Below are 18480 nucleotides of genomic sequence, written 5' to 3'. Positions count from 1 at the left end.
CTTTTAAAGACAATCAAACACCTTTATTCTAACAAAACCTAGAAACTCAGAAGTAAATAAAATAAATGTGACAACCGAGCAACTAGATCTTGCGACCCAAGGGGAAATTAAACATTGTTAGTTGAGGATGCTGCACTTGCATCCTCTACAGTTCCACCATCTGCATGCAACTCTTCCATTAGTTCAGTCTCAGGATCCTTGCATGGCTCCTTCTCCATAGAAGCATGAAGTAATCCAATCCAAAAACCAATAGAGAGACCCACATCCATAGCAGCCCAGTTAGAAGCCTAGTTGGGAAAAACCTTAGCAAATAACAATGCACAGCCGCCACCAAACTTCTTGCTGCACCTTGCCTCCGCCGGCAGCCACATTCTGGTAGGCGGGTGTTCACTTCCACCATTGGTGCTCAAGAGTAGGATGCAATCCTGAACACGATTCCAATGGAATCCAGGTCTAGACTGTGCAGCAATGGAGGCTGCCAGAGCTCGGTAGCTACCATCGTCGAAACCATGTCCATCGACTTGCTCGCTCTCGCCATCGATCTTGCGTCGCCCACTCCCGCTGCGACCCAGCAGCCAACCTTAGTGTCTTCTTCTTCGACGCAAGCATCAGAAGACAGAAACCATGGCCGTCTCCCGAGATTGATAGTGTCGACGTATGACGACGTGAATACCAGAGGGCAGAAGTCCCCTCCACCTCCAAGGATTGATTCGGCAATCCACCGTACCTCCATCACCCAAAATATCTAGACCCAAATTCAAATCCAAACTCGGATCCATCAAACCTCCACTGAAGCTGCAAAGAAGAAGGAAAGACAAAAAAACACGACCGCCAGCGGGCCCCAGATCATAATACAACGAGCCAGAGAAGAGGAAAATTGGGGCAGCAGCCATAGGTTTGGAAATTTTATCACAGACAAGAGGCCAACGAGCAAACCCTAGAAGAGCGGCTAGGTCAGAAAGGATCATAGAGAAAGAGACTTTACTTTGTCATAGAGGGAGTGTAGATTGTAAAATGAGGAGTGTGAATTTATTTATTTATTTTTTCCATACAAGTATGAATTGTACATATGATATTGGCAAAGAAGGACTACAGAGGTGCAAACGGAATCCATGAAAAAAAAATGTATTATACAAGGGCATGGTTCCCACATAACACATTCATAACATGAGCTGTATATTTCACATTGAACGACTAGAACATCAAGAAGAATTATACAAAATAAACGGAAACAGAAAACTGAATCTAGCTACATGTCATTATGGATTGCAATGTAATGCACTTGCACTTGTCTTTCATGGATTAGCCATCAGTTGAGGAACCTTTCCCACGCTTTAGCATTGATTGCACAAGATTTGTTCTCCTCTAATGTGTATATAGGTAGGGAATAAAAATTAAGTTTACTTTATTTATTCGATATTGTCCTTTGTTTTTTGTTTTTTTTGTTTTTTGCCCTCAAGCCTTGATAGCTTTAATTAAAGAAACTGTCGAATACAAGGAGGGGGGGGGGGGGGGGACAATCAGCCTATATCCCTGATTACAATAAGTAGAACATCCTGAAATACTATCCTGAGTCTCTACTAAATGCTTATACTCAATAAAGCAGCAACTAGCAAAGAGCGCTCTACTGGCGACTCTATTTGCTTTAACTTCTTTAATGCAGCGGTGACACAACTGAAGGATAACTTGATCTGCAACCCGACTGCAGCAAAGCATAACTACCATACGCACAGCTTTCCCATCATGATGCCACTGGACACTACATCCAGTGACACTTAAATTCACTCTGCTACTAAGAGGCAGCGACCATTTGCAAGTGCAAGGAACTCGCCGCCTACCTAGAGCAAAACAGGCACACAAGGTGCAAAGACTGGCACACAGGCCACTGCCTCCTACCAGAACACGGTTTGATGTTATTACCGACAAAGCAACAACTGAAAAAAAAAACAAACAAAAAGGCAATAAACAGTTACCAACAACCACCAGCAAGGCCCAAATGCAAAGGCCCGGCCCAACCACCACTGCATCCCCGGCTCTAGCGCCACCATCCAAACTCGCTGCAACTGCCCTCCAGCATCACCACGCCTCCGCCCAGAATCACTGCCATGAGAACGAGGTCTCAGCCGCCGTACGGATCCCAGATGCCAAAGAACCACCACAACTCGTCGGTGGTAAGTTCGGACCAAGCGCTGCACTATGGCTGCCTTCCTTCCCAATCCCCGAAAAGCAGATCGAGACCTATCAGCCAGCTCCGAGCTCGAGCCACCCTTCTCCAGCCCTGGAACACGCCACTGCCTCCTCCCAGATCACCTATTCGGTGCCGCCAGATCCCACCGCCGGAAAAAGAAAGCAGCCCGACCTGAGAAGGGAGCCCTAGCCTCCTTCCCTGGACCGCTCCCCCATAGCAAGGATCTCCGGGAAGCACCCTCGCGTCTCTGTACCTCTCCCACCGTCGACCGCGAATCGAGGAGGCTAGATCTAGATCTGTCTTCCCCTCCCGAGATTGAAGAACCATCCCCCTTCCCTAGACCGCATCTCTGCCATGAAGGCCTGCCCCTACTCACCATCAGAATCCCCTCCCGGGCCAGAACACAGCAGCAAAACACTGACAACGTTCGGCCAGGAGAGAACCACACTGTCGAAGGTTTTCCTTTTTTTTTTTTTTTTCCGCCCGTGGGGCGCGTTCTATTTGGGTCCCTGCTTTATCCGATATTGTCCTTTGTAATTAGCTTTGGATAAGTGCCACCACTAGACCCTTGCAAATCATTCAGTCATCCATGAGGAAGCTATGTTAGAGTTGGTGGTTCACTCAGACTGCATTCATATATGGCTATGGTAGTGCATGAAGTCATTCCCTCATAAATGCAGGTATACATGATTTTTTTTTTTTTCCTTTTACCATTAATGTAGAATGTATATAGAAGAAAAAATTGCATAAATGATGGTGTTTTAATTTCTTTCTCTGTGCTTCTGTTTCTTGGGATTAGATTCAGAAGCTTCATAGACAACAAGAGTTTAATTGTTAGTGGTATTGTTATCTAGGGATGGCAATGGGACGGGTTGGGGATGGGGATCACAATACCATCCCCATCCCTAGGGTCATTTTCTACCCCCATCCCCGCCCCAATCCCTAATAAAAATATATTGGGGATTCCCCGTCCCCATCCCCATTGGGGACTAAGCCTCCAAACCCGCCCCAAATCCCCAATAAGAATTTAATAAATAAAATAATTTTTTCTCATATTGCCTTTTTTAAAATCAAAATCTACAACAAATAAATTTAAAATATGATTAAATTCATAAATCATAATTTAGTGAATGCAAAAGTCAAAACACCATTAACGTAAAAGTATAGCCATTAAAGTAAAGTAGTAAATGTATATATTATTGGGGCGGGTTTGGGGATGGAGATCACAATACCATCCCCGCCCCATCCCCAATCTTAGATAGCGGGGATTGGGGATCCCCATCCCCACTCCCCATTTGTCCCCAAATTCCCTATTTGAACAAAAATTACAATTTATATAAATCAAAATTACAATATTGAGAACAAATTTGTTCAAAAATTTGTAACAAGGTCGTAGGCGGTGTAATTACCATTAATAGAAGATAGAACTAAGATTACATAAAATAGGACTCAAGTTACCACAATAACAACAAATTTGTTGTTACATTTGTAAATGTGAGTATGACATACTGGTATGTATTATAGAACTTTCCCAAAGTTATTATGAACTGACTAGTTTGATGAACCTAAAACTAGAATATACTCTGTTAGCCTCTCTTAGCTCCGAAAAACCCGACGTCTCTTGGTCTAGGTTTTTGCAAAATCGACTCGTCCGGTGGCGTTTTGAATCAGTATGGGCTTGCCTTGCCGCTGATGAGTCGCTGCCGGACGGGTATTGACAGCTACTTTGCTCAGATTGTTCTAGAGAGTGGCTTCGGCTCAAGGGACAGATGGCTGTCTGGTTGGGTGAGCACCAGATGCAGGCTCTATGCCTAGTGGTTGGGTTGTGCAAGGATGGCTTGAGCGGCGGCGTGGGTTCTGTAGATCTAGTGACGGCGGCGTGGGTCGAATGGACTGAGCAGAGGTTCGGTTCCCAGGGGCTTTGCGGCGGCGCGGTTTTTCTGGCTGATTCGGCGTCACCTTGGTGGCTGTAGGATGGTGCGACGACGTAGGCAGGTGTGGGACGCGGGATTCCGGCCTGCGAGGACGTGGGTTGGCGCGGCTGGATGAGGCGGAGGTGCTCCACGACCACTGCGCGTTTTTTGGATATAGATCTGGGCTTGCTGCAGGCAACCTGCTGGACCTGAATTTGGGCTTTCTTTTGGAGCAGCTGGGCTTCGACTTTGGGCTAGGGTTTTAGCCTTGGCCCATACTATGTTATTTTAGTTTTAGTCTAATTTACAATTATGTTTCGTTTTCAGGGACAGTCTAGGCGCCTTTGTGCATCTAGTTTTGCATTTGGTCTGTTCTTGTCGACTTAATTCTCAGTGGATCTAGTTGTACACCAATTGAGGTCTCTAGGCAATTAGATTTATTGGTTGGTTAAGAGTAGGTTGAGAGGGTCGGATCCTTCTAGCGCCTCTAGCGTAGTACCAAAGGGGGATCCCGCTATGTCTATGTATTGATTGTACAATGAGTGGGTCTATTTTATATGTACCATTGTGGGTACTACCACTATCTTCTTGTTTGTCTAAATGGCAGCGGAACGGTATGTAATGGCCTATTCTGACTTTTGATGAATATAAATTGCCCTACTGGCTCGATTATAAAAGGAAAAAAAGACTAGTTTGATGAACCTATTTTGCCCTTATTTAACTTTCAGTCTCCCTCCATCTTCTTTGATTTGACTCTAATTTAGGTCCAGGTAGCCTTCACTTCTCTTTTTTGTGGTTGTTGGTTTGCTACCAACATCTAAAGATAACCAAAGATACCAAAAGCTGAAAGGTGTTAGGCTCATTAGGCATGCACTGGAAGTGGTGGATACAAACATAATTTGCCTTGGCTGTGACTCGAGCAAATAGGAGATCGAAAAGCATTGATCATCATAGAGGTAGAATTTCATTGATTGAATTCTTCATTTATGTTCAGGGAACTGGGTCAGTTCATCAGGTATATTCCTTGCATGGTAGATAGTTTTGTGTGTAAATGTTCCCTTTTTTTTTTTTTTCAGCATAGAAAATTCGCTTTCACATTGTTGATTAATTACAATGTCATTGTCCTTGCAAGCTGAAGTGACTCAGAGGCTGAGTAGTGCCAAGAAATCATTCAGTAAACCTGTAGCACTGTATAGTCATGAGGGATCTTGCCAAGAGCTTCAGGTAAAATTGTAATCTCTGCCTGTGTTTGCTAACAATGCTTATACTTCAGAACTCAGTCAGGAATATCTAGATTTAGAATGGATGCAATTATTCCACTTAATTTACTTACATTGCTTATGATATCGTATGCCTTACGTCTCATAAGTACGTCTACATCGACAAAGGTGGTTCTAGTACTTGTCTTTGGAGACCTGAAATCTCTTCTTTATTTGCTTGCAATGCTTATACTTTAGAATTTAGTTAGGAATATCTAGATATAGAATGGATTCACATAGACAAGCTATGGTACTTGTGGGTATCTCATACACTCAGTTACAATTATTTGAACAAAAAATTACAATTATTTGAACCAAAATTACAACATTGAAAAAAAAAGTTACCATATTCATTTACATTATTTACATATAGTTAAACAAAAATTACAACATTGACAACAAATTTGTTTAAAAGCTTGTAACAATGTCGTAAGAGGTGTAATTATTATTATTAGAACTAAGATTACACAAAATAAGACTTAACATTACCACTCTGACAACAAATTTGTTGTCACTTTTGTAAATGTGGGTATGAGATACCCACAAGTACACTAGAATTTCCCGGATTCACAAAGTAAATTTAAATTATGACTATCGATCATAAGCAAAATATCTCATAAGTCTGCATCAAAAAAGTGTTTGTGATACATGTCTGGGGCGTGAACTGACATATATCTCTTTTTTATTTTCGGACATATGGAGATGGACAAGAACTGTACGGACTCTTCAAGTAATTTAATGATTTGTAATATGCAGTATAAGATCTTTCATTTCCTTGTTGCGGTGGGAAAGGAAATCAAATCTTCTTTACACAGAAAGGATATTGATCAAGTCTGCACTGAATGGGCAATGCACATTCTCAAGTTTCCAGGTAACTAATAACTATTAGAGTTTATAAAGCGTTGCTTTTGTTTTTGGTGGATGAGGAGTAGTACTTAGGAACTGCTTAGACAAAACTGATTGAAAGTATATATTGAACAATATTATGCATGCAATTGCTCTATCTACTCTCTACCTACTAGGTTTTTGTCTTAGCTAGCTATATGATCGAGATGATATGTTCTTTTTTTGGGTTTCTCAGTAATAATGGAAAGGTTAGTTTAGTATATGGAACTGATGAGATTATATTTTGGTGGATCGATGCAATTACAAATTTGGCTTCATTTTGATGGCTGCTTTGAGGTCCAATATTATGACTTTTGTTTTTTTGATAAGCCAATATTATGACTTTGATGATTGTTTTTTTTTTTTTTTAATCAAGCCCGAGGGCGAAAAAATATATTCATCATAAGTCAGAATAGACCATTACATACCCTTCCGCTGCGATCTAGACAAACAAGAAGATAGTGGTAGTACCCACAATGGTACATAGGAAATAGACCTACTCATTGTACAATCAAGTACTTAGACATAGCGGGATCCCCCTTTGGTACTATGCCAGAGGTGCTAGAAGGGCCCGGTCCTCCCAACCTAACTCATAAAACAATAAATCTTGTCGCCTAGAGACCTCAATTAGTGTACAACTAGAGACACTGAGAATTAAGTTGACAAAGACCAAGACCAAATGCTAATCCACTAGACTACCCCAAAAAGGCCTAAAGAAACTAGAAAATAAACAAAACTAACTAATGGCCCAATTGGCCCAAAGAAGAGTAGAACCCTAGGCCCAACTCGCTGACCCAGCCCTGTTGCACTTCCACCTTCCTTTGTTGAGGATGCCACACGCCGCAAGCAAGCCACTGCCACGCCTGCACCATACCATCGCCGCCTACTTCAAGGACCGCCACCACCGCAAGGACAACAAAGAACCCGAAAGACACCAGACCCAATCCAAAATGAAAATGATTTCCTGTGCCCCTAGAGCATCGGCTGCATCCCGACAATGCTGCTGCACTGCCGCAGTTGCCTGAAGTCAAACACCAACCCGCACCGCCCCTTGAACCAGACCCCACAACTCCCCTAGCCACAGAGAAGCTTCGACCCAAACAAGACCAGATCAGACGAAACAAGCTTCGAGCCACTGCAGATCCATGAAGCCAGTAAACCCTAGACCATCATCGCCCCTTCGGCAGCCTCACAGCGACCACGAGGCAAGCCCCACTGACGCAAAGTGCCACCATATGAGAGGACCTCAGCTGAAGACTTGACCTTTCCTTGGTGCGCATGCGGCACTGTAGTTCAAAACCTTGTAATTGGGAAGAAACCTCCCCTTTTGTTGAAGCTTATGGGTTAAACTCTAGAAGCTTGTAAGTTTTGATTGCCAAGAGAATAGTTCATTTGGTCTATAACGACTCTTATAATAGCTCAAAACATATTACAACATTAGATATAGAGTACTCCAAGAATGACTCGATCGTATAAGGATAGATAGCAATATGCATTGTATTATGACTTTGATAATTGTTCTTAATGAATGATGTTGATATAGTTGATATCCAACACATGCAGATTTCACAATATATGTTGTATCAACATATATAGGAACAACAAAAACAAAGAATTCTGCTGTTTCTTCCTACCTATAAACAACAAAAAAAGAAAAAGAAAAAAGTGGAGTTGGATTCACTCTTAAACAACAGAAGTACTTGGTTTCATAGATTTCAAATATCCCTCACACAATAGAAAATGGCTGAAAGTCCAAACAAAAGACATAAAAATTTAATTGAAAATAATATCAGACAACAAATGTGCCTAGTCTCAACTTCAAGGACACTTCAAAGTTCAAACAACAGAAAACAAGTAACACAATAGTTGGAAATCCAAGCTAACCATAAAAATTGTACATAATTGTAGTTCAAACAAAAGTCATTCTAGTAAAATCGTTGAGTAGAACCGAACTCAACATATAAGTTGTCTTTTTACATGTAACCAAACAATAGAGACTTCAACTAAACTTTAATTTTGGTACACTCAAACAACAAAAAGTTTGTGAACATTCTGTCTTCTAAGATGAAGACCATTGATATTTATCTATATATGTTGTCTGTATGTATATATTTTTGCACAATATATTGTATGTCATCTTATAATTACTAAGTCCTCAAAGTTGGGATAATCAGATGACGGTTTCTTATGATGCTTCTGTGGTTTGAAGTTATTCAAGCGACGAGGATTCTAAGAGACGGTAGCCACCTACACACCAGAAATTTAACCAATCAGAAGCCGGATAATATCTGTCGTCTTATGCATTTGTTTGCATAGTGGAGTGGTCATATATAGTAACTGATGTAATATCAATTGTTATATCATTTGATAAAAGCTTTGTAGTTAAGGTTGGGAGACAACAATACGAAGTCTAAATGTCTAATTGCAGTGATTTGCTTTTGGAACTTGCATTTTGGTCTTTAGAATCTAACTAGCAAATATTATTTTATGCTTTCTATTAGTGCATTTTCTCATGTTTTTGCAAATTGAAACATTAATCCAATCCATTATAATGATGTCAGAAAGATTGGTAGCATATCATATACCATAGAGAAGTAACATGGTGAAGTGCAGTAGCGGACCCATGATTTTTTTTATATGGGGGCATAGCAAAAAATAAATAAAAAAATAACAATAAAATTAGAGACAATTCGATATTTAGTACAACTTCTAAACATTCAATATCATAACAATTCAAATAAGTACGTAGCCAGAAAAAAAAAGTTGCAATACATCAGTTCATGTATTCACGTTTTTTTCCAGCTTTACTTCTTCACGTTTTGGACTCTTGGGCTTTTGTGGCTGCTCACTTTTTAAATTTTATCTTGGAATTTGGGATATAGGAGCTTGGGTCGTTATTCACGTCAGTCATCAGGTCATGTTGGTCATATACTCATATATGCCTTTATGTCCCTTTTTCTCATTAAATGTTTATGTTTCTTTCTCATTTAATTGCATCTTCTCCCATAGCAAGTCTGTTGGCTCATGTTTACTAATTTCACGATTTCATCCTCTCCATATATATATATATATATATATATATATATATTATTAAAGTATTAGGTTAAGTAGGGGCATGTATGATAACATTTTGTCTTCTAACTATATTGATGATCAATAAGTACATCCTCCACAAAATTTGAGTGGGCATGTCAACCCCCTCTTGCCCCTACCTCGGTCCTCCAGTGATTGTTTAATGACTATTATGACATGGTTGCTTGGTATATAATATTCCCAATGTGATAAATTGACAATAATTGTTGTTGCTGCTGTTGTGGGAAACTGGGAACTATAGGCCTCGTTTGGTTTACTGAAAGAAAAGTAATTCTTTAGTCTTTCCCATGGGAAGGGAAAATGAAATTTCCCAAGAACTTTACATTCCGTTGTTTGGTAATGTAAGGAAAGTTATCAGAAAAATTGCTAAAAAGTTTGTAAATAATGCAATAAAGTAATATAATGTGAGTAATAAATGCAAAGAAAGAATGAGAGAAAGTGATTCATTTAAAGTTTGGAAGGACCCCACTTTCCCCCTTATTTTCCTTTCATTCAAGAAATGATTTCATTTCCTTTTGCATCCCAAATGCAAGAAAGGAACTTTTGCATCTCAAACGCAAGAAATGAGCAAGTTTCATTTCTTGATGCTTACTTTCCGCGAATCAAAAGTCACCTAAATATCCTTTGTCCTTAATTTAGAAGTTCCATAAGTATCCTTTGTCCTTAATTTAGAAGTGAAGTATTGTAAATGGATAATAGAAGCTAGCGTTCTGAACATCAGTAGGTGCTGAATTCTTTTATGATTAAAAGTTAGAACCAAGAGAAGTTAGAAATTAAATGCTCGTTAAAAAACAGGTAAAAATCATTTTTTTTTTCGAGTCTGTATTACTGTTATTATGCATTATTTTAGGTAGACTATCTCATAAAAATGTTAAATCAAAATATAATATTAAGTTCTAAAATACAACTGGGAACAAAGAATTGGTTTTAAACAAAACAAAAACATAATGCTTACGGGGGTTGGTAGGATTAACGCATTAGTTGAGCTTTCCCCCAAGTTCAAGTCCCAACAATCTTAATAGTCTCTACTGGTAGATAACCGAGTTAAGAGCAACTCTACCGGTGCCCTCTTGACCGGTCTCCAGCTGGGTAAGGTAAGGTGGTGACCTCCATTTTAGAAAAAATGGCTTCCACCGGTTGAAGCTTGACTGGTTGAATCATGACTTCTGGTATCCTAGGCGAAGAAAAAGGGCAGCTGCTTGACTGAAAACTTGACATTTCTTGGCCGGCTGCCAGCTCGGCCCAATGGCAACGTCGGATCGGTGGAGAGAAGGGATGCGAGAAGCAAGGAGCGTCTTCTATAGATTCTTGGCGTGTAGCGGCAAAAAGTCAGGCACGTGATGGCAGCGTGTTCCAGAATTGAATGGTCAGTGGTACTACACGTGGAAGCTAGCTGCTGGCTAGTTTAGAAAATTGAATCCAACGATCAATTAATCTGAACCATTAGTTTCAATTAATGTGAGGATCCAATGGCTTGTAATTAATATGTAGGAATATTAATGTAACAGTAACAAAAACGGTAACAAAAAAATTGTAAAAAAATTTAAAATTTTTCCTATAAATACCTATAATTTATTTTACCTCTCACACCCAAAAAATTATATTTTATAGTTACACACTCCTCTTCCTATAGTTCTCTTCCTAGCGTCGTTCCCTTTCCGAAAAGCTATAGCAATCACAATTCTGACATTAATTATCTATAAATCTCTATTATTATCATCTATTTACATCAAATCTATTTCAATTTTTCAATTAAAAAAAAAATCAATGAACAATAAATCTGACTGGTCAAGAAACATAACGGATGGAAACCCATATCCAGTGACAGTGAACAATTTCTTGACTACTGGTGAACTTGCTCTAACACTTGTGCGGCCACCAATAGAGAACACGGTAGGGTCTGTGGGTCTACCAGTACCATATTAAAGATTGGAATAATATTGGTCCAGAAACAGTCATCGACAGATGCCTGCGATTTCTTCAAGCTGGGAAACTTTGGGACCAATGGGATCTGTCGACTCCAATTAATTTGTCTACGGTTAACTAATGGAATGGAAGTTGGGCTCTTACATCAGAATTATTCCTGGTGGTTCAACAGAGCATTGGTTGGAGAGCAGCCTCTCCCTAACCTAAACTTTGTATGTTAAAAAAACAAAACAAAAAAACAGTTCACTTGTCATTTCCTATCTAATGCATGGATGGAGTTGATCAGATCCTTTGAGTTGGAAATAATGACCGCACATTTCGGTAGGAAAAAAAAAAAAAACTGCTGACATTAGGAGGTTGAAAAGTTTGACTTGTCAACTTCATCCCGACTGTACCTAGTTCAAGACTTCAAGATATTTTAGTCACTCTTTAATATTAAAATTGCAAAAACTCTCTTTTCAAATTTTTGTTGTGAAAACTCTAGATGAGACTCTATTGAGAGGCTTCTTCTCGCGCAGCCGCGCAAGGCCTCACTGTTAAGTCATGTTCAGTAATTAATTAAGCATGTAAATTTGTTCGATATAATTTGAGTTTTGTTCGTATTCGTTAAAACTTAAGAGAAAGAGTTGAGTTTTTCGGTTGCAAGCATGTAAAGCTCATTAACGGTTGCACATGTTTACGAACTAGCTTAGTATTGCTCTTGTTCTATTTATTTATTAAAAGTCAGTTGATAATAGTTGAACGTCCAATGGTTTGATAATAGTTGATAAACAAATTTTAGTTTATCTTTTCCTAGGAAAAAAAAAACAAATTCTTAACTCAATTTATATTTGAGATAGACCGAAACACTTGCTCCATGTCCTCTCTCCCTCCCTAGGTAACCGCCTCTCCATTTCGCGTCCGCCTAGTTCTACGTTGGCCTAGCTCTGATCATCCCTGAGGGGGTTGGTTATTCTATCGTTCTGCATCCTTTAGCTCTCGGGCTGCCTAATTTGTACTCCGGTAAAGGCTTTCTTCTCATAGATCTCAACTATTTTTGGAGTTCTTTTTCAACACATATGTATAAAAGACGTGTAGTGCAACAGTTAACATGAGACACAGAGATCGCATCCATCAATATGCAAGAATAATTTATTAATCTTTCAAATTCTAAGTTAAAAACTGTCGTAGATTCATCCAGAGAATTAGTACACGAATCAACCAACCAAAAATACCTGATTAATTAAGGACTAAGGCGAGGGGCAAAATATACCCCAAAATATTGGAGATCTTGTCGGATCCTAAATCCTTTACTCAAATTGACGTATCGTCTATACAAAGTAACCCTAGAGCTCATTTTACCATATCAAAGACTCAAAGTGCTATAGATGTTCTCTGAACTAATTATATGCTTCACTTTTTTTTAAAACGAAGATTTCATTAATCAAAGCCAAATTCAAGAATAGAACATACATCAAATTCGAATCTAAAAACTAAATATTTCAGGACATAAAATGTCCCATTCTTTCTTTAATTAGGAGATAAAAATTTATGTGTAATATAACTAAAATTCATTAGTAATTTTATGACGCGAGATGATTCCGGTAAACGGTAGCAAATTTCCCTTTTTAACTACTCGATCCAAACCCGGCAATCCCCACATCAATAGATCTCCAAAATCCTATCTTTCAAGTTTGAACAAAAAAAGGAAAAAATCTTATCATAAAGGTTCCTTCATTCTTTTTTTTTAGGGTGTTTCTAAATGTACCTAGCAAATTTCTTAATACACCCAGCAAATAATTTTTATAAATTATTTAAAAAAAATCCAATTATTCCCTAAAATACCCTCAACTTCACCGAACAATGTACCCAGCAAAAGAATGAAAACATGCCCAGAAACAAGCAGAAGTTGTAAGGTGCATCAGGGATGATGGGCTCCATGCCTTGATGTTTACATCACTACTTTCTCATTTCTTAATCTTTCCCTTGACATCCATCTCTCCTTCCAATATCCTTGCAATTACTATACTGCTCTTTGTTTTTCTTCTTTTGTATATTAGACATTTAGAGTTTGAATTTTAGACATCTACAGGACACCATCATCATAAGCCTTATTGTTAGCATAACCTAATTTCTCAACCGGATGGAAGAATATAGGATTTGATAAAAACATATGTTCATCAATATTAAGATTAACCAAAGGCAAAAGATTAGTTTCAACAATGAGAACTAACCAATCGATCATGCCCAAGCAAGTACTATCAAACTTACTCTAAAGAAGAAGCCGGATTTAACTGTTTTACAGGAGAGATGTATAGCTGCAATTTTGAGAAGAAGAAGATAACTGACGGGTGAACTCTGGGTATGTATTTCATTATTTCTCAGTGGCTACAATTTTTTTTTTCTTCTAATAAGAAAGATGTGAGTGCCATAGAAATCAAATTAAGACATCTCAGTTGAACTCATACAAAATCATACAACAATCGCAAGCAGATTTCACAAGAATAGTTTGTTATTCTTCATCTCAAAATAACGAGGGAGTTTACAGAGTGTATGGATTTTGCTGGGTATTATGAGTTTTGCACTCTTGCTGGGTTTAATTAAAGAAAAGGGTATTATAGGCATACTTGTTGGGTGTAGTTAGAGATTTTATAAATTTGCTGGGTATACTTAGATATTTGCTGGGTACATTTAGAAACACCATTTTTTTTATTATTACAAAGGTTCCTTCATTTTTTAAGGTTCACATGCTCAAGTTTAAATTTCTTTAACACACACCCCTACCTCAAGAAAAACTCCCTCCCTCTCTCTCTCTCTCTCTCTCTCTCTCATTCTCTCTCTCTCTCTCTCTCTCTCTCTCTCTCTCTCTCTCTCAACTTCAACAACAACAATTGCAGAAAGAAAAGGACTCTTACCAAATTCACACACATTTCTCACCAGCCCAAAATATTGAATACCGAAAAGGACTCCGTACCAAGACTACTACTTTAACTTTCCTTAGTTCCCTATACCCTAGACTATCGATCCAACTAACAAAATCTCTCTCTCTCTCTCTCTCTCTGATCGAGGATCTCCAATATGTCTTCTAGCAAAAAGAACAAGTTTCTGAAAACCCTAGTCACATCCAGTATTCGAGGCTGTGGTTGTGGAAGACCGAAGCTCTCAGACGTTTTTGAACCAACCCCAAAACCCAAAATCCCCATTTGCAAAACCACCCCAAATCAACAACCCCGTTCCTCTTCAAGTTCTTGTGACATAAGAAATGGAAGTTTCACAGTCGACGACGATGACGATGACGATGACGAGGATCAGTGCACGTCCACCACCATCTCTTTCAACAACGACTCAGCATTATCTTCATCCCAACCTTCAGATTCAGTAGAGACTCAGGGTGTAAAGAAGTCAAAGCCTCCGAACCCACCGCTAACCAAAATCAACAACAGCATTGCCGTTGTGAAAGATTCCGACGACCCTTATCAGGATTTCCGGCAGTCCATGCTTCAAATGATCATAGAGAAGGAGATTTATTCCAAGGAGGAGCTCCAGGAGCTGCTGAGCTGCTTCCTCGAACTCAATTCCAGACGTCACCGTGATGTTATCATTGAAGCTTTCACAGAAATATGGAATGGTGATCTGGTTGATATTGCAGGGAAACGAATCGTACGTGTGAATCCCAGATGTGGAACGTGTGAAGATCATAGCCATGTGAGGCATTGAATTAATTGGCAAGTAGGGAATGAAGAAAGAAGTAGTAGTAGTGCATGGGGAGGTTGGGAAATATTCAATTTTGATGAGCCATTAATGGATAGGTTTGGTCACATGGAGGGTGATGATAAGCAATTTAGGTTTTGCGGTGGAGAAAGGTACAGATCCATCCATCCTATTATTTTGGTCAATTTGGGTACATCCTATCATATTGTTTTGGTCATTTTGGGTATATATTAATTGTTAGCCAGTAACTAATGGTGAATAGAAATTAGAATGTAATAATTTCAAGTAGGTCTCTAGTGATGAAAAGCTTGTTTTTGTGAATCTTATTTTTGGACCATCATTGTGGCTCTTTTTTTTTTTTTTGGGGTGCTTTGCAATGTAGAGTGCATTAAATCGGGAAGATCTATCTTTTGAAGAGGCAAAGGGCAAAAACTTCTGAGTTCTAAATTTTTATCATTTTTTTTTTTTTACGGTTTTAGAGTTTCAATTTACCATTGTGCTACTGCTACATGTGAAATTACTACCTAAATCACTTTCTGTTGTGAGTAATTTCGCTATATTGATAGAATTAACAATTTCACTAAGAAAAAAAATAGAGAAAAGTGTAGACATGAATGTCTAAATGCGGAGGCCTATAAAAATAAAAAATAAAAATAATAAAAACAACAACAACAACGGTCCAACTACAGTAGTTAATGTATGTCCTTTATAGTCGCTAAAACTAATGTATTTAGAAAAGGCATGCTTTCATGTCCAAATGTCCAGAGGCCAATACATCGGACGTGAGTAGTCTGAAAAAAGATGATATAAAAACAAAAACATGAATTGAAATATTTGGACGACAGTAAATTCTCGGTCACGTCTAAAAAATTAGGGCTGGGCATATGTCGGGGCGGGTCGGTTTGAGGCCCAAACAGATCTCAACCCGAAATTGTCGGTTGTGGACTTTTTAAAACCGAAACCGGATTTACGAAGTAATGGGCCGAAAACTAGGGTTGGCCCGGTTCCGTTTCGGGTTGGGCCGTTTTAGAGTTTTTGTCCCATTTTTTAGGCCCAATTCTTTAATATTTCAGTTTACCTGCTTTTGTAGGATTGTTTTTTGGGTCAAGGCCCAATTTTAAGCCTTTGTTCGACACCTGAACTTTCAAAACAGAAAAAAAAAAAAAAAAAAAAAACATCCAAAACACAAGCTAATCAAACTAATAAACTATCAAAGACTCAAAAGTGCAGCAAACTGTGAAGACTAAAAGTGTAGCATCACTTAGTTACAGACCAATAAAAGTCCATCAGCCATACTAATAAAAGTCCATCACCATCAGTTTCAGTCCTAATAAAAGTCCATCACTAACAGCAAGTAAAAGTCTTTGATTTAAGCAAACTAGAATCTGCATCATATCCACAATATCCCAAATTTCAAGTTTTCAACAAAATCACAAACACGCAAAATGAAACAAAACAAAATTTTTTACCTGCGTCCATCTTTTCCAGCCCCGCATACTGCTCAATTTCGTCCCTCATAGGCTCCTTGAACAATGGCTTGCTTGTAGCCCTTAACCAGTCACTTGAAAAAACAAGCGCCTCAACCATTTTCAGGGTCAACCTTGCCCTATATGGATCCAGAATCCTCTTTCCAAGACTGAAGGCGCTTTCACTAGCGACTGTTGATGCAGGTACATCCATAACATCCCTTGCAATCTGCGACAGAATGGGAAATCTAGCACAATTCTCTTTCCACCAATCCAGCACTTGGAAGCTTGTATTTGAAGGGTCCTCAGATGGCTCCAGCAAGTATTTATCAACATCATTCTTGATCTCGACGACATCCTTTTCCTGCCTAAGCTTCACCAACTCATTCATGCTTGTAGCAAAGCTGTCCTCTTCAATCAAACTTGCATTTCCAGCATCAAACTTTGGTTGAGTTGCAGAAAAAGACGCTTGTGGTGCCTCCGGATCATTTTCTACATACTCAAGGAAGAGGTGCAGAAACATGCTCTTCACTTCAGTCACCATCACATCCACCATGGACTTGTCATGCTGCAATTTTGGAAAAAAATATTCCAAGTACAGCAGCTTGTACCTACAAAACAGAAAGTAATGTAAAACTCCTCTTGTCAACCAATACTGCAAACTAATACTTGTCAACCAACTACTTTAAAGGCGGTCATGACAAAAACAGAAGCAATGGATTTTAGTGCAGCAATGACAAAAACAAAGCAGCAGTATTTTGGTATGAAACAGTTAGTTCAAGTGTAGCAATACCAACATAGCAGTAAAAAATTGCATCATAAAAAAAAAAAAAGAACCTTGGATCCAACACCACAGCTATCAAAAGAATCTTGTTCAGCTCCTCAAGCCTTCCCCAATATTTGTCGAACTTCTTCTTCATTGAATTCCCAATGCTCGCAAGCAATGGATCATCCCCTTGTAAAAACAAAAATCGTGCAATTAGTTATATAGTTTTATAAAATTGAAATTTGACAACTACATAAACAGAAAATTTGACAAGTAACAAAACAGAAATCAAGGAATTATTTTACCTTGAGTGTTGCACATCCAAATCAAAGGCTGGTTTGCGGTAACAACTTGTGTCCCACTAAACTTGAGTGTTGCATCATAAAATATTTTCAAAAACTTGACCAGCCTTGCAGCCTTATCCCAATCAAGACCAACTGGAGGTCCATCTCTTTTCTTCCCACCAACTCTCTCACTGAAATAGGAGTCAAACTGTGAATCCTCATCCTCCAACCTTAGAAAAGCTTTCCGATACTTTATAGCTATGTCTAGCATGAAATAAGTTGAGTTCCATCTAGTGCACACATCTAAAGGCACTATCCCACCCTTGTGGTCAACTTTTTCTTGAGCTGCACACTTTCAGAAATTTTCCAATCTAGCTGGACTTGACCTAATGTACTTAACGTAGTTCCGAATCCCATCAATTGAGGAATCTAGCTCCTCCATTCCATCCTTAACAATTAAGTTAAGGATGTGGCAGCAGCACCTCAGTTGTAAAAACTGCCCCCTCAAGACTAGCTCCTTCCAATTTCCTATCTTTTCTCTCATGTAATCTAAAGCCACTTGATTAGGTGAAGCATTATCGACGACAATACGAAAAACTTTCTCTATTCCCCACCCAATTAAACAAGTCTCAACTAGCTGCCCTATTGTCTTGCCCCTATGGTTTGGTATCACATAAAAATTAAGGATTCTTTTGTGCAAAACCCATTCATCATCAATAAAGTGAGCTGTGAGAACCATATAGTTGATATTTTGGACCGAAGTCCAAGTATCAGTGGTTAGGGACACTCTCTGACCATAAGTGGCTAAAATGTTTTTGATCCTAGTCTTCTCCGATTGATAGAGATCCCAGATATCTCTAGCAATTGACCTACGGGACAGCAGCTTAAACTGTGGCTGACAACTCTTCATGAAATCAATGAATCCCTGCCCTTCAACAAAGCTAAAGGGCAGTTCATCCCTAATTACCATCCTAGCACAAGCTAGCCTCGCCACATCATTGTCAAAACAT

The 18480-nt window shown here is 39.0% G+C and overlaps 1 protein-coding gene across 2 annotated transcripts; it reads left to right on the top strand.

Annotated features, from left to right (window-relative positions):
* The first annotated feature begins 14028 nt into the window (after positions 1-14028).
* LOC112167325 (transcription repressor OFP8) lies at positions 14029-15468 on the top strand. 2 transcript variants are annotated; one of them, XR_005800267.1, is made up of 3 exons: positions 14029-14071; positions 14282-15106; positions 15337-15468. XR_005800267.1 is itself a non-coding variant. In XM_040506891.1 (2 exons), the coding sequence occupies exon 2, from the start codon at positions 14322-14324 to the stop codon at positions 14958-14960; it is 639 nt and encodes a 212-aa protein (XP_040362825.1). In that variant the 5' UTR covers positions 14035-14069; positions 14282-14321; the 3' UTR covers positions 14961-15202. The 2 variants fall into 2 exon arrangements, 1 of the variants encoding a protein (XP_040362825.1); XM_040506891.1 differs by lacking the exon at positions 15337-15468 and having other exon boundaries at positions 14035-14069; positions 14282-15202.
* The last annotated feature ends 3012 nt before the right edge of the window (positions 15469-18480 follow it).

The sequence above is a fragment of the Rosa chinensis genome, chromosome 5 (genome assembly GCF_002994745.2).
Source record: "Rosa chinensis cultivar Old Blush chromosome 5, RchiOBHm-V2, whole genome shotgun sequence".
NCBI classification, from domain to species: domain Eukaryota; kingdom Viridiplantae; phylum Streptophyta; class Magnoliopsida; order Rosales; family Rosaceae; genus Rosa; species Rosa chinensis.
Note: the sequence above shows the minus strand (reverse complement) of the source record. Positions and strands in the feature narration are given on the sequence as shown.